The sequence below is a fragment of the Solanum verrucosum genome, unplaced genomic scaffold (genome assembly GCF_900185275.1).
Source record: "Solanum verrucosum unplaced genomic scaffold, falcon-dt-bn FXZP01000140.1, whole genome shotgun sequence".
Classification (NCBI taxonomy): Eukaryota; Viridiplantae; Streptophyta; class Magnoliopsida; order Solanales; family Solanaceae; genus Solanum; species Solanum verrucosum.
Window position 1 is genome coordinate 312,299 of NW_026020112.1, and position 25,755 is coordinate 338,053.

The following is a 25,755-nucleotide window of genomic DNA, read 5'->3' on the forward strand; positions in this document are numbered from 1 at the left end:
TGAATTCAATGATTCACAACCCTTGCCATTCACAAGTGGTAAAATTTTTTGAGAAAAATTCGTTGGTTGAAAGGCTGATTCACCTTCATATTCAGCTCCATTACCCAGAACTGCAACGGCGCTTATCTTTCTATCTGTTGTGCTAGCACCAACTGTGAGAATCCACGGGGCCCCGTTCATCACAGTACCACTATCTGGCCCATGATTTCCTGCAGAGGAACTTACAAAAATCCCCTTCTCCATCGCGCTATACGTGCTAATAGCTATAGCATCACCATAAAAAGGCTGAGGCTGAGTTGCTCCAATTGAAATGGCAATCACATCTACACCGTCTTCAATTGCAGCATCAAAACCAGCTATAATATTGGATTCTCTACAAAAAATTGCTGCACAGACTTCGTACATGGCCACATGGGCTCGGGGCGCAATGCCAACAGCCGTGCCATTAGCATTACCATAATAATTGGCACCATCCACAAAGTTCCCCGCAGCTATGCTTGAGGTAAGTGTTCCGTGGCCAATTTCATCTGTAGGGAACGTACTAGGTTGCACAAAATTTCTTGCTCCAATAAGCTTCTTATTACAATTTGTAACATTGAACTCACATTTACCTTTCCATTTATCAGGTGGATTAGGCATTCCATTATCATTAAACGAAGGATGTTGAGGAGTAATTCCACTATCTAATAAACCAATAATCACACCTTTACCTGAATTTGATGCATTCCACAAACCAACATTCTGGTGCAAGCCTAGGAAACTTGGACTATGTGTGGTGTGCAACTGAAATATTCGTTCGGGACGCGCTGACAAGAAACCAGGCTTCTTTTCCATTTCTCTCACTTCGCCTGATGACAACATAGCAGCAAAACCATTGAATACATGACGATAAGAATATAGAATGCGCGATGAGTGATTCAAATTTGTAGGCAAAAATGATTGATGCCAGAGAAGTACATCTTTGGAATTTGAGAAAGGTTGATCATGAAATTCAAGATGTACTATATAAATTTCTAAATCACTTTGATTTGTGAAATTATCACCAAATATTTTTGATGAATGAAGCAGGACAAAGCAGAGAAAGGTAGAGATGAATTTCAGATCCATATTTTGTTTAGGTGATTATCACATTCAGCAAGATGTGCATATATATAGTACTAAGTTCATTAAACATAATCTTGACTTGATCATATTTAATTCATTATGGTCAGGAATTCAGCTTTCTGCAAAATTATCCATATTAACTTATTCTAACTGTAACATTAACTTGAATAGAGAAAATAATTATTATGATGGTTAATTAGTTGACTGAAAATAAGAATAGAATAGTCGGGCTTTACGTCGATATGGGCTAGATCCGTTGGGTCTGCTTGGCCTAACCCGTGATTTAATAGGGTTGTGCTAAGATTTTTGGAGTCCATTTAAGAAAAAGACTTTTTAGCCTGACCTGAATAAACCCGCTGATCTGCAGGGGGTTGAGCAATATGGGTAGGCCCGACCCGTGGACCCAATAAAAAATAATTAGAAAATAAAATAAAATAGAATATCAACAAGAGTCTATACTCAAAATCTATTTAAGAAAGATAAAGTACAAGAAAAACTTCCATTTTGTAAAGTTTAAGAAAATTTCCACTTTATAAAGTGGAAGAAAATTTTTTGTTTTATAAAGTGTAAGAAAAACTTCTGTTTTATGTTAAAATCTAGACGTTAACAGATTAACGTCTGCCGTTTAATTTTCTTGGTAAAACAGAAAAAAAAACTACACTAAGGACCCGTTTGACCATAGATTTTCCAAGTAAATTTTGAGAAAAAATTTGGCAAATAGTGTTTGTCCATTCAATCTGCAATTATTTGCTAATTTTTCTTGGTATAATAGATAAACATGACCCTTAACTTGACTTCAATTGATAACTATGACCTTTAACTTTGAGTGTGCACAAGTAAGCACTTAAACTTGTATAAAATTAAATAAATAGACACATTCGTCCTACATGACACTCTACATGGAAATTTTGTGTACTTGTTCAATTTTATACAAGTTTAAGTGCTTACTTGTGCACACTCAAAGTTGGAGGGCATAGTTGTCAGCTGAAACCAAGTTAAGAGTCATGTTTATGTATTATGCCATTTTGTTTTGGGCAAATCTCATTATTTAAGAGCTTTTAAAAATTCTAATTCTACGCCAAACTTTTATCTTTTATAAAAACACCATCTATTGATTAACACCAACTAACTCAATTAACCCTCTATCTACCAACCAACTCAATTAATACACTTTTCTATCTATAAAGAGCATAGACGTACAAGAGCTTTTACACCCAAAATATTAGTTGAACAACCCTAGTAAAGTTGTGTGGTAATTCTCCGTGGAGAAACAACTGAAGGTAAAATCTATCATGGACACTAATTGTTATTTGTTGCAACGAAGATCCAACTGACTTGTTGCGGAAGTCATTAAGCTTGTTATATCGACGTTTCTATCTTACTATGTAATACAAACTTATGATTAGTTTTGATAGTTTTTTGAAAACTTATGGGTATAAATCATATTTCTTAAAAAAGTGAAATATGTTTCCCAAATACTATGACCAAACACATGGTGAAATTTCACCTAAATAATATTGGCCAAAAATATTTGGAAATCTATGGCCAAACCCTAGGTAAGCGTGTGTTTGGTATGAAGGAAAATGTTTTCCATCGATATATTTTATTGGAAAATAAGTTGGTTTCTAACTTATTTTCTCATGTTTGGTTGGTGAGTGGAAAATATTTTTTGAATTTTTTTTCAAGTGTATGAAAAATATTTTTTGAAAATATCTTTTATTTTTGTCTAGAGAGTAAAAAATATTTTTTATGAAAATAATTTCTAATGTAAAAATCAACCTCGATAATCGATCCGACATCTGACCCCAACACCCGATTTAGAACCCAACCCCTACTCCTGACACGAGTCCTAACATTTGAACTAGAACCCTACCCTAACCATAACCCGAATAAGGACATGATCCCAAGACCTAACCACGCTAGAGACACGACACTCAAACTCAAATATGGTCCCGACGCCCAAACTTGAACCTGTCCCGAGACCCGAATTCAACCTGACCTTGACATTCGACCTTGACTCCCGAGTCTTGACCCTAATATCTGACTCAAAATATAACTATTGAAATATGATCTGACCCCCGACTCTAGCCCCAACCTCGACATCGATTCGAGACCCTAACCCTAATCTCGAGACTCGACCTCAACGTTACACCCAATCTAAGACCCGATCTTGAACCCAATATCCGACAAAACCTCTCATCGACCTTGTCACTTCCTGAGCTACCTTCGAGATGCGGACACGGGACCTAGGATCACAAGTGATCCCCAAGCTAACCCTGTTGGCATGACATGAGCATACTAAGGATAAAAATAACTGATGCGGAAGCTAAATCATAAATAAAACTGAAATGACGGGGAATACCCATATATTAAAACTGAATATATAATCTGAGAGTTTAATACAAAAGGAAGACCAAACTCAACAACCAAGCTAAATCTAACTATGTCTGAAAATAGCCTCTAACTGACTAGAAATGCTAGGACATGCCCCAGCTAAGTCTAGCAAAACTAAAACTAAAGGACTAAAATACTAAAAAGATAACATGACTATTGTCCTCGAAGAATGAGGACTCACCGCTCTGCTGATACTACTGAACTGGAGATCAGGAACCGATCTAAGCGTGATCTGACTGCTGGGGACTTGATCGTACATCACGAGAAGATGTAGCGCAATATATGCGTCAGTACTTGAAAGGTACTGAGCATGTAGGATAAAATAATGCTGAAATAAACACATAACTGAACAAGCAATAAAACAAGTGCATAATCTGAACATGATATAGATACTGAATACTGAGCTAACTGAATGAAATGACCAATTTATTACATACTGAGACTGAATACTGACTGTACTGAAAATGGTCAATGCAATAAAGTCTGACCGAGCTGTGGGAGCTACTAATAACCGATAATAAAACCACATGATCTAAATGTGGAGTCCGATGTATACGCCCCATCAAGAGGATCCAATACACCCGGCCAAAGGTGTAGAGGCATGCTGGCGTGATCACTAAAATAATGCCCACAGAAGGGACTTACAACCTACGTGGCTAGTAGTTCTGGGACTGTTAGGTACGCTGAACTCTAGTCCAACTCGGTATTATGCTACTCCCAATGGATTAAGTGATTAACACATTATGACTGAATTACTGTGATATACTGGATAGCTTAAAACAACTTGCAAATTGAGAATGCGCATAAATAACTGATAATGACACATTTCAAACTGAGGCATGTATATCTGAAATAACTGAAATATCTGGACTAGCATGTGTAATTCAAGAACTAAAGAACTACATATCTAGGGTTCTGAAATTCATGCAATAGACTGAATATTAACATACTAATCTGATTTGGATCATTCTAATAGCTAAGAACCCAATAATGCTAACATTCAAGAAACCCTAGGTCTAGTCATAATAAGGGAATCAAGAAACTGACTGAAAACTAGGTACCTAATGGGTGAAAGGAACCCACTAGTGAAATCCCACATACCTGGTGACGAATTCCATGGAGAAATCTTTCGATTTCGAGGCTGGAACTGGAGGAAACTTGATGCGTTCTTAAACTTAGGGTTGGTCACCTCTTTCTCTCCTTTCGCTTCTAATTTTCTAAGTTTTGATTAAAGATCTGACTTGGGTAAGTTCCAGTTATGTTTCTAGGCTTAAACTGGCTAAAACCACAAAATTTAGGGTTAAAATGACATAGTTTAGGTGTCTAACGAATAAGGAAAAAAATGAATTAACCTTGATTTAAACTGCAGACGAGTTGACCACGACCACCTTCACGGATCGTGAAAGAGACCACGGACCGTGAATTCGGTCGTAGTCTGGACTTGATAACCACTAGCTGAAAGTCTGAGTCCACGAGCCCTACCACTGCCCGTGTGAAAGACCACAGACCGTGAAAGTGTTTATGGTCTCCACTTGGGTTGTGGTTTGGAGGGAGTGGAAATGGGGCTTATTGGTAAGGCTTCACGGACGCCCCCACGGGCCGTGAGAAGGACCACAGACCATGAAAGTCCTTGTGGTCATCACTTAGGCGAGGGGGTCTAAGGGGCTGGCTAGGGAGGGTTACTGCTTTGACTCTACAAGCGCCACCACGGCCCGTCATCAAAACCACGGACTGTGAAGGTGCTCGTACTCTGATGTCTGGGCCTGGTGACTTCCAAGTCAAGACCACGGGCAGGTCTACGGACCGTAGACCCTATTTTGGTTTGTGAACCCTGTCGTGGTTCGCTGCTTCAGGTATATTTATGTAAAAAAAATTTGGATCTGGTTTTCAAGGTGTTACAGACCTCGACCCTGACATTGACTCAAACCCGACCCCGACTCAAAACCCGCCCCTAACCCCAACCCTGACTCGTGACTCGATCGAGATTCAACCCCAATACCTAACCCCGACCTTAACTTGAGACCTGACCCCGACCTGAGACTCAAGACCCAACCCTGACCGCAACACTTGAGACCTGACCCCGACACTCAACCCAATACCCAATCGTAACCTAGATCTGAGACCTGACTCGAGACTCGACCTGAAACCCTAACCTTGACGCCCACCTCGAACCTAACACCCAACTCAATACCTTACCCAAACACTCGACTCGAACCCATCCCCGAACACGACTCGAACCCAACTGTGACCCTAACTCGAACCCAACCCCGACCCCGATTCCTAAGATCCAACCCAACTCCAGAGAGCTGACCTCAACATCCGACCCCAACCCCAATTCGAGACCTGACCTTAGATCTAATCATGAGGTCCCACTCGAGACCCAAACTCAACCTCAACTCGAACATCTAACTCGATACCTGAACCCGACCCCAATCCCAGACCCGACCATGATTGGGACCTGATACCCTACCCCGAACCGATACCCTACCCCAACCCCGACCCTGCTGTTAACACCTTACTCGAGACCTGACCCGACCTCGTTTTTGACACCTGACCTAAGACCCTATCCCGACCTCGACTCGAGACTCGACTTGAGACATGCTCCCGAAACCTGACTCGAGACTTAACCCGAGACCCATCCTCAACCCCGACCCTAACTTATGACTCTAGACTAGATCTCGACACTTAACACTCGACCTGAGACCCGACTCGAGACTCGACCCCGATCCCTACCTCGAGACTCGATCTCGACCAGAGACTCAACACTGATCCAAAATTTGACCTCTAATTCTAACTCTAGATTCAACCCCATTTCAATTCATTATTCGAGTGTCGGGTCTCGAATTGAGGTCGAGAGTCGGGTCTCGAATTGAGAATTAGAAGTTGAATTTATGATTAGTATTGAGAATCGATACATGAGACTTAAGTTAGGATGAAAAGTTGAGATGTGAGGTTCAAAATAATTTTGGAAAATGTTTTCCTTACTTTTTAAAGGGAAGTCATTTTCCTTAAATTTGAGGAAAATAAGTTTATTTGAAAAACATATTCCAAATTATTTAAGCCAATCAAAATGAGAAAATTGGATAGCATTTTCCTTCATGCCAAACACACCCTAAGCCTATTTTAGTTATATTCTAAAAAGGCAGAATGGTCTGGTGGACCCTTGTACTTGTATCTGTTTGTATTGTGAACCTTTCTACTTACCCTTTTGTCATCTGGACCCCTGAACCCATCCAAACCCAACATTTTAAACACTTTTTTTGATGTGGCATCCTATGTGGAAAGACTCCACATGGAGCGTGTGATACACACAAGGTAAGAGCGTGAGACGCCTTAAAAATAAACTAACGGTCTGATTTTGACCTTTAAAGGCCATCTTTCTTCTTTATTTTCACTCAAACACCATTGTTGGACAAATTTGAGCTTTTTTCTCCTCTTTTTCTCGATTTTGTCTCTTCAAATTTTTTTCTCTTTTATTTTTGGTGCCTTTATTTTTTGCTTCGATCTACTCATTTTTTTTGTGTGTGTGATTCTATTGTATTTTTGTTTCATCTTTTTTTTTTTGTGTGTGGTTCTATTGTATTTTTGTTGGTTTGATTTTGTTGGTCTTCACAATGACGGTTCGATGTTGCTACTGTGGAATATATGTTGAACTAAAGACATCAAGAATACCAACTAATCCTGGAAGAATGTTTTGGGGTTGCCAAAAATATTCATTCGGTAATGGGTGTGGATTCTTCCGATGGGCTGATGCAAATGATGCAACATGCCAAGAACAATACAACATTAAGAATCCATCAACGAGTTCAGGGCAAGGAAGACAAGGAAGACATAGAATACAAAGAAGGCAAGGAAGACAAGAATCAAACACTAGTATTGATATCACTGTTATTGTGATTGTTGTTATTTGGTTTGTAGCCGTTATTTTTAAGATATATTAATTTGTACTAGGTGTTATTTGATAATGAAATGGACTGCATTTGCTTCAGAAATCTAAATAGCAACTTCATTCAAACACATCCTAATAGCAATATGTCACAAATTCATGTAGGCTCCATTCATATACAAAAACAAAGTCTTCCTAATAGCATAACCAAAATAATTGGGATCAAGTCATTAATCAAAATAAAGTTAGTTGGGATCAAGTCATTAAGCTAAACCAAGTGAAATCTAATGTGTGCCTTGAGTGCTTCTGTAACTCTCCTCCTGTAGCTGCCTTTGAGTAATTGCAGCTCTTCCCTTCCACCTTAGTCCATTGGGTTTGTAACCAAGATCAATATTGGTAGGAGTTGAACTTGACAATGTAGCACTATGTAATACCCTATCAGTATTTTCAGACTGAGAGAACAACAAAAATCTTAACTTAAAGATGAACTAATATCAATTAAAGAAATTTAATGTGTTTAAATGATAAAATACATACCCTCGCAGTTACACTGCCACCTGATCCAAATAAGAGACCATAACCAGCTGTCTTTGCTTTTTTTGGTCTTGGTTTCTTATATGCAAGAGTTGCACCACCTCTCAAAGTTGTGCTAGTCTTTCTTTTTTGGCCACCTGCACTAGAAGTTGATTGTTGATCACTAATTGGACCTGCACTTGGAGTGCAACTTGCACTTGGAGTGCAACCTGCACTTGGACCTACACTTGGAGTGCAACCTGCACTTGGACCTGCACTTGGACCTGCACTTGGAGTGCAACCTGCACTTGGACCTGCATTTACACTTGACTGGCTTCCAGCAGTTGCAGCACTTGCAACACTTGTTCCAGCAGCAACATTTGAAGTTGCAACACTTGTTCCAACAACAGCATTTTTCTACAAACATATTTTAAAGTCAAAAGTATAACAAGAGTAAAATTCAGTAACAAAGAGACATCAAAGCACAACTTACCAGAGTTGGACATCCTTTCTTGTTATGTCCAAAAGTCTTACACACAGAACATTTCATTTTTCTTCCCTTCCTTGTAGCCTTTCCAAACTTCTTCTTAAGTGGCTCATCACTATCTTTTCTCCTATATTTTCCTGGTCTTCCTAGCATAGCTATAATTTCAGGTGGTTCAATGACTGGTCTATCACTTTTTGGCCACATCTTCATGTTTGTCATAGGTTGAATAAACCTATTATATGCTTTCAGGTATGTTTCCTTCTTATACCAGTGATCAACAAATGTATCAACAACCCAATCCTTATAATGAATTGTTGTAAGTGCATGGCCACAAGGAATTCCTTTTAATTGCCATGACCTACAACTACACACCTTCTTTCTTAGGTCAACAACATGTTTATATGGTGGATCATGAATCAAGCAAAGATCACCATTAAACTTTACCTCACAATTATCTGCAATTTCAGCATTTTTTCTAAGAATACCATAGCCATTGGTGCTACATCAGTAATCCATTTTTCTGAAAATTCTCTCATGTGATTCATTCTTTCCATAACTTTGACTCTTATATCCTCTAGCATAATGATTATTGATTTAAACCTAGCACCTAAAATCCAACGGTTGAAAGTCTCACACATGTTGTTCTCAACCACATCACACTTGCTATGTTCTTTAAAATATGCCCTACACTATGCTTCTTTGTTATACTTTAACAAAGCTTCTACAATGCCTACTCCTAACTCACTCAAGTCATCAAGTTTGGACTGTAAAAGTACCTCAAATGATGCCCTGGCAACCTGCCAGAATTTTCTTCTCCTTTCTTTACCCCTCCAGTCTTTCTTCCAGTTTGCCCATATATGCCTAGCACACCATCTAATTTCAGCATTTGGCAATACATCAATAAGTGCAAGATGAAGACCCTGTCAAACAAAGAACATTTGACATATAACAATGTTAAATATTAATTACTCCAAAAATGAAGAAATAAATTTAACAAATAATATAGTAATACCTTTTGCATATCAGACATCACTGTTAGTCCTTCACTTTCTGTAAGCTCCAAATCATGTTTGATGCACTTGAGAAACCAAGACCATGTGTCCTTGGTTTCTTTATCAACTACTGCCCATGCTATAGGGTACATCTGATTATTTCCATATTTGGAAATGCAAGATAACAATTCACCTTTACATACACTTTTAAGAAATGCACCATCTAAACCAATAATCCTTCTACACCCTTCTTTCCATCCAATTTTAAAGGAACCAAGACAAATATAGATGCTCATAAACACCTCTTTTCCTGGAATTGTGTTCTTGGATGTCCTAATAGATACAGTAGTTCCAGGATTTGTGGTCTTTAATTGCTCAGCATAATCATACAACCTAGCAAACTCCTCTCTGAAATCTCTCATATGTTCATTCATAACTCTCAGTTTTGCCTTTCTACAACTTGTCATACTAACATACAAACCATATTGCTTTTGTATCAAAGACTGAATCTGATGTAGTTTGATGGTAGACTCACTCATAATCCTCTCCTTGTAATGTTTACTAATCCAAATGGGGGTACACAGTTTGTTTCTTGTTCTTTTAAAACACTTATGGACAGGAAATATGTTTTAACACTGAAATTTCCAGTGTTACCATCAATACTTCCAAGAATATGCCAAGGACAACCTTTTTTATTACACTTTGCCATTATCATTTCCATCTCATTAGGTTTCAACTTAATATTAACACCCTTCTGAATAGAGTAAGTTTGCAGTGCCTCCCTGAACTCTATGTGATTCAAAAATACCATATACAGTTGAAATAAAACCTTTTTAGCAGTTGGATCAAAGTAGATCTTTGTACTTTCCTTCCTAGGTGCTGGATCTACCACTTCATCATTCTCAACAGAATCCCCTTCATCTTCACTAATGTCACTACCAGGATCTGAGCTATCAAAATAAGGGTCATCACCACCCAAATTGCCTTCAAATCTCCCCCTCTTCTCCTTATAAATGTCTTCAAAACCAGCATCTATACCTATAGGACCAGATGGTATCTCATCTAGATTTACTCTAGCAGTCTTTTCTTTAACTTGTTCTTGAATATTAGACTGCCTAGCTTGAAGCAACTCCTCATCCAAATCACTGAAATCATCAATATTTTTATCAATATCATAGAGTGAATCAGAATCAGAATGTTCTTCAACTCTAGGGGCAGGGGCTTGTTCTTCAACTAAAGGGGACTGCTCTTCAACTAAAGGGGGCTGATTTTGGTTTAAATCCCTATTTTCATTTTCATCAAATGGTTGAGATGAAGACACATAAGCCCTATCTATTTGTGGGGAGGATGACATATCAGCCCTATTTTTGTGTGGGGAGGGGAGGACACATCAGCATTATCTTGTTGTGGAGATGAGGACACATCAGCATTAGTGCTAGGCAATACAAATATCTCCTCTACAACTAAAGGTATACTAATGGGATGTACAACATATACATCAACAAAATCAGCACCCTTCAAACCATTCAGAAAGTTTAAAACATCAGAATCAGTATTTAACATGTAAAAAGTACCCTTCTTGTTGACTCTACATCCAAATGTCTCAACATTTTCAACACCCAATTCCATTGCTATTTTATGAAACAACATAATATGCAACTCATCTACATCTATATTAATCTTTTCAACACTACTGATTCCATTGACATACCTTAAAGTAGGATTAGATACAAAACAACCCCCATAGTGAAATTGAAGTGTCACTATAGTTAAAGCCATTACATTACGATGCCTGTAAAGTAAAAAAAAATAACTACAGTTAAACCATAAACTTACCATGACTGTAACACAAAAATCCCTAATTTTTTTAAGGAAATAATGAATTGTTGTAAAAGTTAAAGCCATTAGCTTACCTTGACTGTAATTGCTGTAATAATTCTCCACTAACACTATCAATACCCAAGACAATTGACCAGAAATAAAATATTAATTTTAGTCAAAATTGGGATTTTACGAATAAACCCTAGAATCTACTCGAATTCACGAAATATGCCATTGAAGTCACTCAAAGTCATACATCAACTAAGAAAGCATATTACAATAATATTACATCCAAACCAAAGTAAAATCCCCAAAAAATTTCAGAAAATCGAATGACAATCGACCCTAAAATCAAACAGATACGCGCGAGAAAATGAAAAAGATCAGAACTAACGCAAAAGGCAAGAACTTACAACGAAAATCGGAGTGGAACTGAGTTTCAACTGAGCGAAGGTTTGGAAAATCACAGATGAACATCGCGGAGAGGAGAAGAGAAGAGGAGAAGAGGACAAGTGTAAAAGTCGCGAAGGTTTGAAAAATTTCGCCGGAGTTAGGACTATTCTTAGTTTAAGGTGAGTCATTTGCCACATGGAATATAATATCATACGTGGATTATTATTTTTTTCTTTTTGGCCAATGTGTACGTGTTTGTGCAACACGCTCCATACCACATCAAAAAAAGTGTTTAAAATGTTGGGTTTGGATGGGTTCAGGGGTCCAGATGACAAAAGGGTAAGTAGAAGGGTTCACAATACAAACAGATACAAGTACAAGGGTCCACCAGACCATTCTGCCTTCTAAAAATGTGGATTAGTTGTGTCAATTTTATATCTTTATGACTTAAATAGGTTCTGAACTCATCTTATTCCTCCATAGTTTATTAAATCATCAAAACATCAAAATACAACACATTTGATGAGATACTTTTTTTTAAAAAATAAATAAGAACAATAGGATGATAGTGATATAGAGGATGCTGGTTCTTTCATTAGTTGTTACATCTCTATCATATCTTTTCCACTTTTAATGCAAATATTTCCACGGATCAAACCCCTTTCTAGGGGTGTCAAATGGGAGGGTTGTACTGAGATTTGAGAGATCGAAATAGGTCATTTCCCTTTTCAAAAGAATCAAATAAGAACACAATTATGAATCGTTATGGAAGGATCGATTCACAAGGCGATATATAAATTTAGATCGTTAAAAAGGGATGTTGAAACCTTGGAGTTCATTAAAAGAGAGAACTCGTATCTCTTAGCTCTTCAAAGGGAGACTGAAACCTTAGAGTTCAATGAAAGTGAAAACTCTGATCTCTTGCTTTTTGCTGAAATATGACTTACTAATTTATTCATCAAAAACCCTTTTAAATAGGAGTCTTATCACATCAATAGGAAGTCTAATTCTTATGAAAGTAAAGACCGAAATCCTTTTCCAAACTAATAACCATAGCTTAAAACCATAGTTTAACCTAATCAACTATGAAACATAAACCTCATTCTAGAATAATAAATAAAGTTACTTAACTTATAAATAACTAATAAATAATCTACTTAAAAATATAATTAGATACTTAAGAGTTTGCCTAAATAATACCTCATGAAGAAGTCATCTCTTATAACAAATCCAATGAACTAAATCACACTGATATGGGGAAACACTTTTATTGGACTTCTAACAGAATGCCTATCAGAAGACCAAACTATGTATCCTTGGGAATGTCCTGTATGATCTAATGACTTAACTGTTACATTATACGACGCCTTCTGATTCAACGCTGTAAATTTCAAGATTTTAGGTTGAACAGTCACCTCGACGCCATTGACCCCATATACTACAACTGTGTAAGCTGAACTTGCTTCTCCGACGTTAGTCACAGTCCTTGTATAAGTTTGAGCACTTGATTCCGTAGGAATAGAAAATGATGGATAGTTCAACTCTGATTGAGGTATGCTTGTTGTACAATGTACCTTCTTATTCACAATGAGACTGACTTGATCATCTGTATAATTCAAGCCACATAAGTATGGGATGTAATCTTCGGGCTGGATGTCATAAACGAGTCCTGGATTATTTGCTCTTGATGGATTCACATGCCCTGATCCGATTGTAAGTAGATCAGCAGGATCAAGTGTCTCGTCCTGAATTGGATCGTTTCCAAGGTCGACTATGTCAGCTGTGGTCATGATTGCGGATTTAATTGCAGCTGGAGACCAATTTGGATGTGCATTCTTTAACAATGCTGCAACTCCTGCAAGATGAGGACAAGACAGGGACGTTCCATAAAAGAGGTCAAACATCTGGCCTGCTATAGGGGTTGGCCACGCTGCAAGGATATTCACTGCAGGGCCAATAATGTCTGGCTTTAGTATGCCCTGACTCGGAATAAATGGTCCCCTAGCAGAAAAGTAAGCGACTGTTGGCGCGTGCTTGTCACCAATTCTCGTTCCCTTGAATGATATCGTTCCAATTGGTGTTGATGTTGATTTCACATAGTTTATGATCTCTTGTCCATCCTTGTAACTAACCTGTGTCGTGGGAACGACATCATATTCTGAGAATGTTGTAGAGCCACGATACTTTTCGTTCATGAGAATCATGCCAGCACCACCGGCGTTTTTCACTCTTCCTCCTTTGACATTTCTAGACAAGTCACCGCTTGTATCACACAACACTATTTTACCCTTGACAATGCTTGTATTCAATGATTCACAAGCCTTACCATTCACTAGTGGTAACAATTTTTGTGAAAAATTCGTTGGTTGAAAGGCCGATTCGCCTTCATACTCAGCTCCGTTACCCAAAACTGCTACTGCACTTATCTTTCTATCTGTTGTGCTAGCACCAACTGTGAGAATCCACGGGGCCCCGTTTATCACAGTACCACTACCCGGTCCATGATTTCCTGCAGAGCCACTTACAAAAATCCCCTTCGCCATTGCGCTATACGTGCTAATAGCTATAGAGTCATCATAAAAAGGCGGGTGTCCTAACCCCATTGGAATGACAATCACATCCACACAGTCTTCAATTGCAGCATCAAAACCAGCTAAAATCATCCATTCTGCACACCAAAGTACCCCACAGACTTTGTACATGGCCACATGGGCTCGGGGAGCAATGCCAACAGCCGTGCCATTAGCATTACCATAAAAGTTAGCACCATCCACAAAGTTCCCCGCAGCTATGCTTGAAGTCTGTGTCCCGTGGCCATTTTCATCTATAGGTAACATACCCGGTTGCACAACATTTCTTGCTCCAATAAGCTTCTTATTACAATTTGTAACATTAAACTCACATTTACCTTTCCATTTATCAGGTGGATTAGGCATTTCATTATCATTAAACAAAGGATGTTGAGGAGTAATTCCAGTATCTATTAAACCAATAATCACACCTTTACCTGAATTTGATGCATTCCACAAACCAACATTCTGGTGCAAGCCAAGGAAACTTGGACTGTGTGTGGTGTGCAACTGAAATATTCGTTGGGGACGTGCTGACAAGAAACCGGGCTTCTTTAACATTTCTCTCACTTCGTCTGATGACAACATAGCAGCAAAACCATTGAACACATGACGATAGGAATACAAAATGCGCGATGAGTGATTCGAATTTGTAGGCAAAAATGATTGATGCCAGAGAAGTACATCTTTGGAATTTGAGAAAAGTTGATCATGAAATTCAAGATGTACGACATAAGTTTCTAAATCACTTTGATTAGTGAAATGATCAGCAAATGTTTTTGATGAACGAAGCAGAACAAAGCAGAGAAAGGTAGAGATGAATTTCAGATTCATATTTTGTTTAGGTGATTATCACATTCAGCAAGATTTGCATATATATAATATGAAGTACATTTAACATAATCTTGACTTGATCATATTTAATTTGTTATGGTCAGGAATTCAGCTTCTGCAAATTTATCCATATTAACTTAATCTAACAGAAACATTAACTTGTTTATTAAGTTGACTGAAAATAAGAATAGAAAAGTCATGATTTACATCAATATGGACTAGGCCCGTTGGGCCGGCTTGGCCAACCTGTGATTTAATAGGATGGTGCTAAAAATTTTGAAGCCCATTTAAGAAAAAAGTTTTTTACCCCTGCCTGAATAAACACGCTGATTTGTGGGGCTTGAGCAATATGAGTAGGGCTGACCCGTGGGCCAAATAAAATATAATTAGAAAATAAAAATAAAATAAAATAGAATATTAAAAATTCCATAATGGCAAACTTATTTAACTAAATTGTTCTCCATAGCTATAGTTTATCTAATCACGCTCTATAGCTATAGTTTAAGATGCTATAGAAACTTGTGTTTGTATATCCCAATTTATTTATTAAAAATTTATACAAATCATCCACTTTTAATTAATGAATACATGAGCGCTAAATGCGGTAACAAAAATAATAATGAATCTCATTATTCACGCTAACATATTTTTTTGCGTAAATTGACTTCTACTACAATAATAACACCATAACAACTGGATTCGTCATATTGGAAAAGCTCCATTAAAAGAAAATAAATTATACGTTTTATTTCGTATATGTGTTTGTCTGACAATGGATTATCATAGAATGTATATGTTCCATATGTATATTTGAATTGTATATGTGCTAGATTATAATATTTGTACTTGTATATAGAAGCTTGAATTTGTATATAATATAAATTGTATATGTATATGAATATGTATATACATATAATGAACATATGATTATGTATATACACCAATCATTCACAATCATGTATATGTATAGATAATAACAAAAAATATACAAATTGCCATATACAATTAGGGGGGTTTGGTTACTGTGTAAGATACATCTTATTCTGAATAAAAAATTGCATTAGCTTTTACTATGTTTGGTAGAAGTTTTGTATTAGGTATAAAAGCCAACATAACTTATACCATGTTTGGTTGGTAAGATTTTAAATGTTGTATAAAAGGCATTCATGTACTTATACATTAATTTATATATTGTTTGGTTGTGTTTTTTATAGTCCTACATAATTAATACCAACATAACTTATGAGGAAATCTATGTATAAGTTATGTGGGATAGAAGGTGGAATAAGTTATGTTTTATACATGCACTAAAATGATAAATTACATATTTACCCTATTAATTTATTGTATTTATTTTTTAATTGAAAACTTTACTATTTTCCTAACTATGTTTGTTTTTTATTTCTTTTTATATATAGACCGTCTTCATTTCTTTTTATGTACTTACAATTTTTATTTATTTATGCAAATGTAAATATTTTCTTAATATTAGAAATTTGATTGTATACATTTGACGGCACATATGCTAATCAAATATTAGCATTATATATTATTCAATATATTCCACATATTTAATTAGCATGTATTATTATTTTGTAAATAATATATATTAATAATTTTCAACAAATTCAATATTTAATAGTTAATAATTCATGTATTGTAATCTCAACATAACTAAATAATACCTATATAACTAATATCTGCATAGCTAATACATGCATAACTAAACCCTGTATAACTAATACCTGCATAACTAAACCCTGCATAACTAATACCTGCATAACTAAACCCTACATAAGTAATACACACATAACTAAACCTGTATAATTAATACCTACATAACTCTAACCAATAACCAAACGACCCCTTAGGGTTTAAACATAAAATCTGAGATTCTTCAGATTTGTCACGATTTAATGAACCAGAAACAACTTCATTAGTTGTTCTTGACCCTCTATAAAAAAATTGAAACTAGGAAAACTAATGACAATTTTTTGTTCAAAATACAACAAAAATAAATCATATACAAACGAAAAAATAGTTGAATCATGTTTTAAGCGGCTACCTTGATTTGTGAAATCACAATTAGAAGGGAGAACGTAGATTTCGAAATTCAAATTTAAAGTATATGAGTGATTATAGGAGAGAATTAGGAAGGAGAGAGGAGAGGTAATATTACATTTGTATAAATTAGAGTACAAATCCGGTAAGGGCTTTTATTCCTTAGGTATACAAATTGGCGGTGGGTCCCCTTTCTAATAGAAAATCATCTAGTTTTATGTTAAAATCTAGACGTTAACGGATTAACGTTTGTCGTTAAGGGTGTGTTTGGTATGAAGGAAAATATTTTCTGTGGAAAATAAGTTGGTTTCTAACTTATTTTCTCACGTTTGGTTGGTGAGTGAAAAATATTTTCCCGAAAAAAATTTCTAGTGTATGATTGAATGAATGAAATATTTTTTAGAAAATCTTTTATTTTTATCTAGAGAGGACAAAATACTTATTATGAAAATAGCTTCTACCCTAAAAATCAACCCCAATAATTGATCTGGTATCTGACCCCGACACTTGATTCAGAACCTAACCCCTACTCCCGACACGAGTTCGAGAATTTGAACTGTAACCCAACCCTAACCATGACCCAAATAAGGATACGATCCCAAGACCTAACCCATGAACTAACCATGTTAGAGAGCTGACACTCAAACTCAAACATGATCCGTACACCCGAACCTGAACCCTACCCGAGACTTGAATTTGACCCGACCTCGACATCCAACCTATACTCCCGATCCCAACATCCTAAACTATTGAAACAAGTTTTAACCCCGAATATGATCCCTGTCCCCGACACCGACTCTGGCCAAACTCCGACCCTAATTTGAGACCCTAACCCTAATCTCGTGACCCAAACCCAACTTGAGTTCTGACCCCGACCCCAACACCCGACTCGAGACCCATGACCTCAACCCTAACATTAACCCAAGATCAAACCCCGACCCAAAACCCGCCCCCAATCCTAACCTGAAACCCAGCTTGACCCTGACTCTCGACTCGAGACTCAACCACAACACCTAACCCAAACCCGACCATGACCCTGACCGCAACTGAGAATGGGGACTCGACCCCGACTCGAGACTTAATACCCAACCCTAGATCTATCTTGACACATGAGACCTGACCCCGACATATGAGACCTAACCCCGACATGCGATCCCAACCCTTATCCGAGACCTAACCTAAGACCCGATCCAAACCCCAACTCCTACCCTAACACCCGACTCAAGAACTGAACCTAACACCGACTCAAACCTAACCCCGACTCCCAAAACCCAACCTTAACTCCTAAGACTTAATCCTGACATCCAACCCCAACCCCGATCCAAGACTTGACCTGAGATCCAATCACGAGGCCCGCCCGAGACCCAAACCTGACATCGACCCGACATGTTACTCGAGACCTGACCCCCGCCGGATCCCAGACCCAACCCTGATCGAGACCTGATACCCAAACCCAACCCAATACCTTACTTGAGACCCGAGCCTGACCCTAACACTCGACTCGAGACCTGACCCCGACCTCGTTCTTAACACTCGACCCAAGACTCGATCTCGACCCTAACACCATATCTTGAACCCAACTCCGACCCGAGACCCAAACTCAACCTCGACCCTGATATCTAACTCGAGACCTGACCCTGATCCCAATCCCAAACCTGACTATGATCGAGACCTGATACCCGACCCTGACCCTATACCCAACCTGAGACCCGACCCCGACCCCAACACTAAAATTGAGACTTGACCCTGACCTCTTCCTTCACACCCAACCCGAGACCCGATCCTGACCTTGACCCCGACACTCGACTTGAGACTCGACCCTAAGACCTGACCCGAGACCCGACCTGATACCCAACTTGAGTCCTGCCCCCGACAGCCGACTCGAGACTAGACCCGAGACCAACCTTGACCTAACCCCGACCCTGACTGTTGACTCGAGACTCGATCCTCACACCCAACACTCAACATTTTCCTTCATGCCAAACATACCCTACGCCTATTTTAGTTACATCCTAAAAATGTAGAGTATTTGTGTCAATTTTATCTCTTTGACTTAAATAGGTTCTGAACTCATCCTATTCCTCCATAGTTAGTTAAATCATCAAAACACCAAAATATAACACATTTGATGAGATACCTTTTTTTTTTAAAAAAAAAAACAATAGCATCATAGTGATATAGACGATGTTGGTTCTTTTATTAGTTGTTACATCTCCATTATATGTTGGCAAAAGGGTTTTGGTGGACCTTTGTACTTGTATGAGTTTTTATTGTGAATCCTTCTACTTACCTATTTGTCAATTGAGCCCCTGAACCCATCAAAACACAACATTTTAAATATGTTTTTTACTACTCCACTATGTGTGTATCACAAACATGACACATTATTTTAAAAATAATTATAAAATGACACCTATATATATAGTCTCTTTCCAATTTTTATTCTCTTTGCCATAACTGTATCCATCCCCACAATCTCACTTCATTCCTTTTTCTCATCTTCCTTACCCTTTTCCTTTTTCCAACCTCTTCTATTCTTTCCATTGAAGTAAAAATGTTGGCATGATTTCGGGTTGTTCACAATTTCGTCGGAGTTCGGAGTTGATTTTGGGTTTAGTTGCATACTTGGATTGGAGTTTTGGTGGTGACTGGTGGCGCTAAGAAAGAGTGGGTGTCTGTTGGGTGGTCTGATTGTTTCTAGTTGTTCACAATTTCACTGGATCTCGGGGCTGGTGGTGTTGTGAAGGTCGAGGGCTCGAGGCTTATTGGTGGAGTTGGTTTGGGGTTTTTGTTGTTGTTGTTGGTGGTGGCTCTCGCTTATAGCTGCTGGTTGAAGCTTGCCAAAGACGGTGAGAATGAAGGTGGTTTGGTCGGAGGAGGTGAGGAGGACGAGAAGAAGGCAGTAAGTTTGAGTTTGGTTTGGAACTGAAACATTGAGTCATTTGGGTGGTGGATGACTTAAACAAGGGTCAATGTCGAAAATTATTTGAGTTTGTTGTCGTTGTTTTTGTTTGATTTTCGACTTATCTAGATAGGTTTTTCAATTTATTTTCGAATTTATTTGTTGTTTAGTCTGGATTTGATCTTCTATTTGCACCTTTGTTTTGTTTTGGGGTTTTAGTCGATTACAATGATTTTGTTGAATAATTTTGGGGATTTTGCTTTGTTTTGTGCCTAATGTTAGTGTAAGATGTTTTGGTAGTAGTGTTATGCCTTCCATGACGTGTTTCATAATAAAGAGAGCAGTCTAATGACATGAAACAACTCAGAAGAAATTTGGGGGGAAAGATTGAAAAAGAGGCCAAGAACACCTCAAATTTTGTCCAACAATGGTGTTAGATGCAAATAGGAAGAGAACTATAATCAGGTAATTTTCCAAGTAATTTTTGGAATGGGGATTTATTATCTAAGTGGGAGGTGGGCAGACGATTGATGAGGTAGACAGTGTGGTGACATGCGAAGGACCAAAATTGGGTTGGAAGGGACGCCGCATGAAAGAGTGTTCTTGCAGTTTCAGTGATATGGCGATGTCGTCGTTCTGCAAGTGCAACTCGTTGAGGCGTATAAGGTGGGGTGGAAAGGTGTTCAATGTCTTGAAGTGAAAGATAGGAGTCAAGACTTTTATACTCTCTTCCGCCATCAGTGTAAAGTGATAAAATTTTGGTGTCAAAATGTTTTTCCATCGGAGGATGGAATTTTTGAAAGATCTCTTTAACTTCACTTTTTTTTGTTAATGTATAGAGCCAAGTATATTTAGTATATTGGTCAACAAAAATACAATAACATAGCTTCTTATCAAGAGATAAAATCGGTGATGGCCCCCATAAATCACTAAAAATAATTTGAAGAGGTTTAGAGCTACGCAGTGATAGTTGGGAAAAAGGATGCCGATGGGCTTTATTAGATAAACAAGAATTACAATGAAAAGGTTTGTCTCGCTCATGAAACGGTAACAAGAACTTATTTAAAATAAACTAAGAACTCTAGAGTGAGGATGACCAAGACGTTGATGCCAAGTAGTGAGAGGAATGGATATAGTGGTCATGTGAGCTTGGGGAGGTGGGACAGGCCACTCATACAGTCCATTTTTGGTCCGACCGTGCACCAGTGGTTTCCGCATTTTCAAATCCTTCACAACAAAGTCAAAAGGAAAAAATTCAATCGACTTTAGATTGTCTTGACAAAATTTAGAAACAGAGAGAAGCTTACGTTAAATGGAAGGAGCACAAAGAGTGTGGGTTAGTTTAAAAATATTATTTGATGCATTTAATTGAGTAGAACCAGTGTGAGAAATAGGAATTTTATTACCATCACCCATGGAGACATCCTCGTTACCGTGGTACGGTTGTAGGTTGTGTGGCTCTGTGGTGATGTGATGGGTGGCTCCTGAGTAACCATCCAGGGGTTGGTGGCAGCAGTAAACCCAGCAGCATAGTTGGCTTTGGCTTCAAAGTGATTGTGAGACTTCGAGCGGCAAACATTGGCGGTATGGCCTATCCTGTTACATAGTTGACAACGAGTAACGCCGTTTGGATTTGAGTTAGACTGCCATTGTGGTGGAGTATTTGGCTACGAGCTCTGACGCCATTGTTGAGAATTGGTTGTCTGCCTGCGATTATTGGTGTTGTTTTTGGTGGGAGTGGCGACTGCAGCAGTGATAGGACTAGACAGCTTCTTAGCATCCTCGTGGCGAAGGAAGAGTTCATAGTCTAGTAGTTTTTCAAACAATTCCTCATAGGAGATAGACGTATCACGTGCACGAATGGCAACAGATATCTCTCGAAACTCAGGCCCCAGACCACTTAGTATTTTGACTATGAGTTCAGGATTGGACACAGGAGCACCAACAGTGGCTAACTCATCCGAAAGGGACCGAATATTGTGAAGATATTCAGTGATGGAGCGAGAGTCCTTAGTGACACGAGAAAGCTGATCACGCAAACTGAACACCCGAGTTTGAGACTTGTTCGCGTAAGTGGTATGCAAAGCATCCCAAGCTGATTTAGCCGAGTCAGCGATAGCAACAGTAGAAGCAATGGTGGGTTCGACAGAAGCCATAAGGGCATTCTGGATGAGTTTGTCTTGGCGGAACCAAGGTAAGAAGGCAGGATTAGGAGCTATGTTCGTACCGAGGGCAATCGTGCGATTGGGGGCCGGAGTGGTCCCATCGAGATGGCCAAAGAGGTTGTAGCCATACATAAGCATGGAAAATTGGGTTTCCAGGTGGCGAAGTTGTGACCACCGCTTTGTTTAATGGGTAGTTGGGAAGCAGGATTGAACTGAATGATTATGTTACTACCCATTGTGTTATCAGCATTGACAACTGTTGGATTATTGCCATTGTTGTTCCCATTGGGATTGGTCATTATTGCTGATCTGTGTGAGGAGAAGGAAGGAAAAAAAATTGGATCGTTCTCGTTAGAGCGTGAAGAGCCCTGATACCATATAAAGACTGGGTATAAGTTAAAAGACGATAGTTTATTAATGAAGACAGAAAGTTGCTTAAATAGAATTACAGCGAAAAGACTCCTAAACGAACTGAAGTAATAAAACCTAACTAGACAATAACTGCTGAAACTTAATCCTAAATAAACAGGGATAGGGACTGCTCATACTTAATACGACTAAATAACTAAGTTGACTCGTGATGTTCCAATAATAAGAACAAATAGGACTTTGCCTAAATAATACTCCATGAAGAAGTCATCTCTTACTAAAAAAATCCAATCAATTAAATCACACCGATTTGGGGAAATACTTTTATTGGACTTCTAACAGAATGCCTATCAGAAGACCAAATTATGTATCCTTGGGAATGTCCTGTAAGATCTAATGACTGAACTGTTACATTATACGATGCCTTCTGATTCAATTCTGTAAATTTCAAGATTTTAGGTTGAACAGTCACCTCGACGCCTTTGAGCCCAAATACTTTAACTGTGTAAGCTGAAATTGTTTCTCCAATGTTAGTCACAGTCCTCGTATATGTTTGAGCACTTGATTCCTTAGGAATTGAAAATGATGGGTAGTTCAACTCTGATTGAGGTATACTTGACGTACAATGTACCTTCTTTCTTACAATGGCACTGACTTGATCATCTGTATAGTTCAAGCCACATAAGTATGGGATGTAATCTTCAGGCTGGATGTCATAAATGAGTCCTGGATCATTTGCTCTTGATGGATTCACGTGCCCTGATCCGATTGTAAGTAGATCAGCAGGTTCAAGTGTCTCGTCCTGAATTGGATCGTTTCCAAGGTTGATGATATCAGCTGTGGTCATGATTGCGGATTTAATTGCAGCTGGAGACCAATCTGGATGTGCGCTCTTTAACAATGCTGCAACTCCTGCAAGGAGAGGGCAAGACATCGACGTTCCAGAAAGGATGTTAAATGTCAATGATGTTGTCTCACCTCCTATAGAGATTGGCCATGCTGCAAGGATATTCACTCCAGGGCCAATAATGTCCGGCTTTAGTATGCCCTGACTCTGCATACATGGTCCCCTAGAAGAAAAGTAAGCAACCGTTGGGGCGTGCTTGTATCCAATCTTCGTTCCCTTGAATGTTATCGTTGCAACTGGTGTTGATGTTGATTTCATATAGTTTGTAATCTCTTGTCCATCGTTGTAACTAATCTGTGTCGTGGGAACGGCATCATATTCTGAGAATGTTGTAGAGCCAGCATACTTTTCATTCATGAGAATCATGCCAGCACCACCGGCTTTTTTCACTATTCTTGCTATGTCTTTTCTAGACAAGTCACTGCTTGAATCACACAACACTATTTTACCCTTGACATCGCTTGTATTGAACAATTCACAATTCGTACCATTCACAAGTGGTAACAATTTTTGCGAAAAATTCGTTGGTTGGAAAGCTGATTCGCCTTCATACTCAGCTCCGTTACCCAAAACTGCAACCGCACTTATCTTTCTATCTGTTGTGCTAGCACCAACTGTGAGAATCCACGGGGCCCCGTTTTCTACAGTACCACTACGCGGTCCACCATTTCCTGCAGAGCAACTTACAAAAATCCCCTTCTCCATCGCGCTATATGTGCCAATAGCTATATTATCATCGTATAAAGGAGACCGTAAGTGTCCGAATCCAATTGAAATGGAAATCACATCCACACCGTCTTCAATTGCAGAATCAAGACCAGCTAAAATCTTGTATTCTAGACAATAAAATGCATCACAGACTTTGTAAATGGCCAAATGGGCTCGGGGCGCAATGCCAACAGCCGTGCCATTAGCATTACCATAAAAATTGGCACCATCCACAAAGTTTCCCGCGGCTGTGCTTGAAGTATGTGTCCCGTGTCCATAATCATCTGTAGGGGACAGATCCGGTTGCACAAAATTTCTTGCTCCAATAAGCTTCTTGTTACAATTAGTTGTAACATTGAACTCACATTTGCCTTTCCATTTAAGTGGTGGATTAGGCATTCCATTATCATTAAATGAAGGATGATGAGGATCAATTCCACAATCTAATATACCAATAATCACACCTTTACCTGAATTTGATGCATTCCACAAACCAACATTCTGGTGCAAGCCAAGGAAACTTGGTGTGTGTGTGGTGTGCATCTGAAATATTCGTTGGGGACGCGCTGACACAAAACCTGGCTTCTTTTCCATTTCTCTCACTTCGTCTGATGACAACATAGCAGCAAAACCATTGAACACATGACGATAAGAATATAGAATGCGCGATGAGTGATTCGAATTTGTAGGCAAAAATGATTGATGCCAGAGAAATACATCTTTGGAATTTGAGAAAAGTCGATCATGAAATTCAAGATGTACTATATAAGTTTCTAAATCACTTTGATTAGTGAAATGATCACCAAATGTTTTTGATGAATGAAGCAGGACAAAGCAGAGAAAGGTAGAGATGAATTTCAGATCCATATTTTGTTTAGGTGATTATTACATTTAGCAAGATGTGCATATATATAGTACTAAGTTCATTTAACATAATCTTGACTAGATCATATTTAATTTATTATGGTCAGAAATTCAGCTTTCTGCAAAATTATCCATATTAACTTATTCTAACTGTAACATTAACTGGAATAGAGAAAATAATTATGATGATGGTTATTAAGTTGACTGAAAATAAGAAAAGTATAGTCAGGATTTACAGAGAGCTGCCATCAATATGAGGGGCCTAGCTAATTTGAGCCTCATTAAATATTAGCGAGGAGACTCTCGTCAAGTACTGAATGAATCACTTGCTCATCCAACGGTTTTTGCTATGACAACATTCAGAAAAAAAATATAATATATCGATACCTCTCTTGATTTATTAAATGCTAAGGATAATATGAGAAAGAAGTAATAAAACTATCTTGATTTGCAAAAATAGGCATCCAGGCCTGAGCTATCAAATACTCAATGTATAGAGTTTTTTCTTTATATAGTTAAGTTGACTTACAATAAGAAATAACTCTTTGTAAAAAATTTAATAAGGTATAATTTAAGAAAAAGAGTAATGATTTGTTAAACCTAACTTATACTTATTGCAAGAGACAGCAAAGATGATCTTATGATATTTTTTCAAAGTAATATGAGCTCTGTCTCGAGAGTTATGAAAGCACTTGCTCAAACATATTCTTATCTAGAGTGGAAGAAAGTGTAACATCCGACAATTTGAAATAGCTTGGAAGAGGCTTAGAATCGGAAATAGTCAT

The 25,755-nt window shown here is 38.1% G+C and overlaps 2 protein-coding genes across 2 annotated transcripts in view; both read right to left on the reverse strand.

Annotated features, from left to right (window-relative positions):
* Positions 1 to 25,755, reverse strand: part of LOC125825590 (subtilisin-like protease) — a 37,212-nt gene that overhangs the window by 1,065 nt on the left and 10,392 nt on the right. The gene's annotated exons all lie outside the window — the stretch shown is intronic.
* LOC125825563 (subtilisin-like protease 4) lies at positions 12,811 to 24,968 on the reverse strand. The gene is made up of 2 exons (XM_049504887.1): positions 24,478 to 24,968; positions 12,811 to 14,498 (listed from the first exon to the last, which is right to left on the reverse strand). The coding sequence occupies exons 1-2, from the start codon at positions 24,725 to 24,727 to the stop codon at positions 12,829 to 12,831; spliced, it is 1,920 nt and encodes a 639-aa protein (XP_049360844.1). The 5' UTR covers positions 24,728 to 24,968; the 3' UTR covers positions 12,811 to 12,828.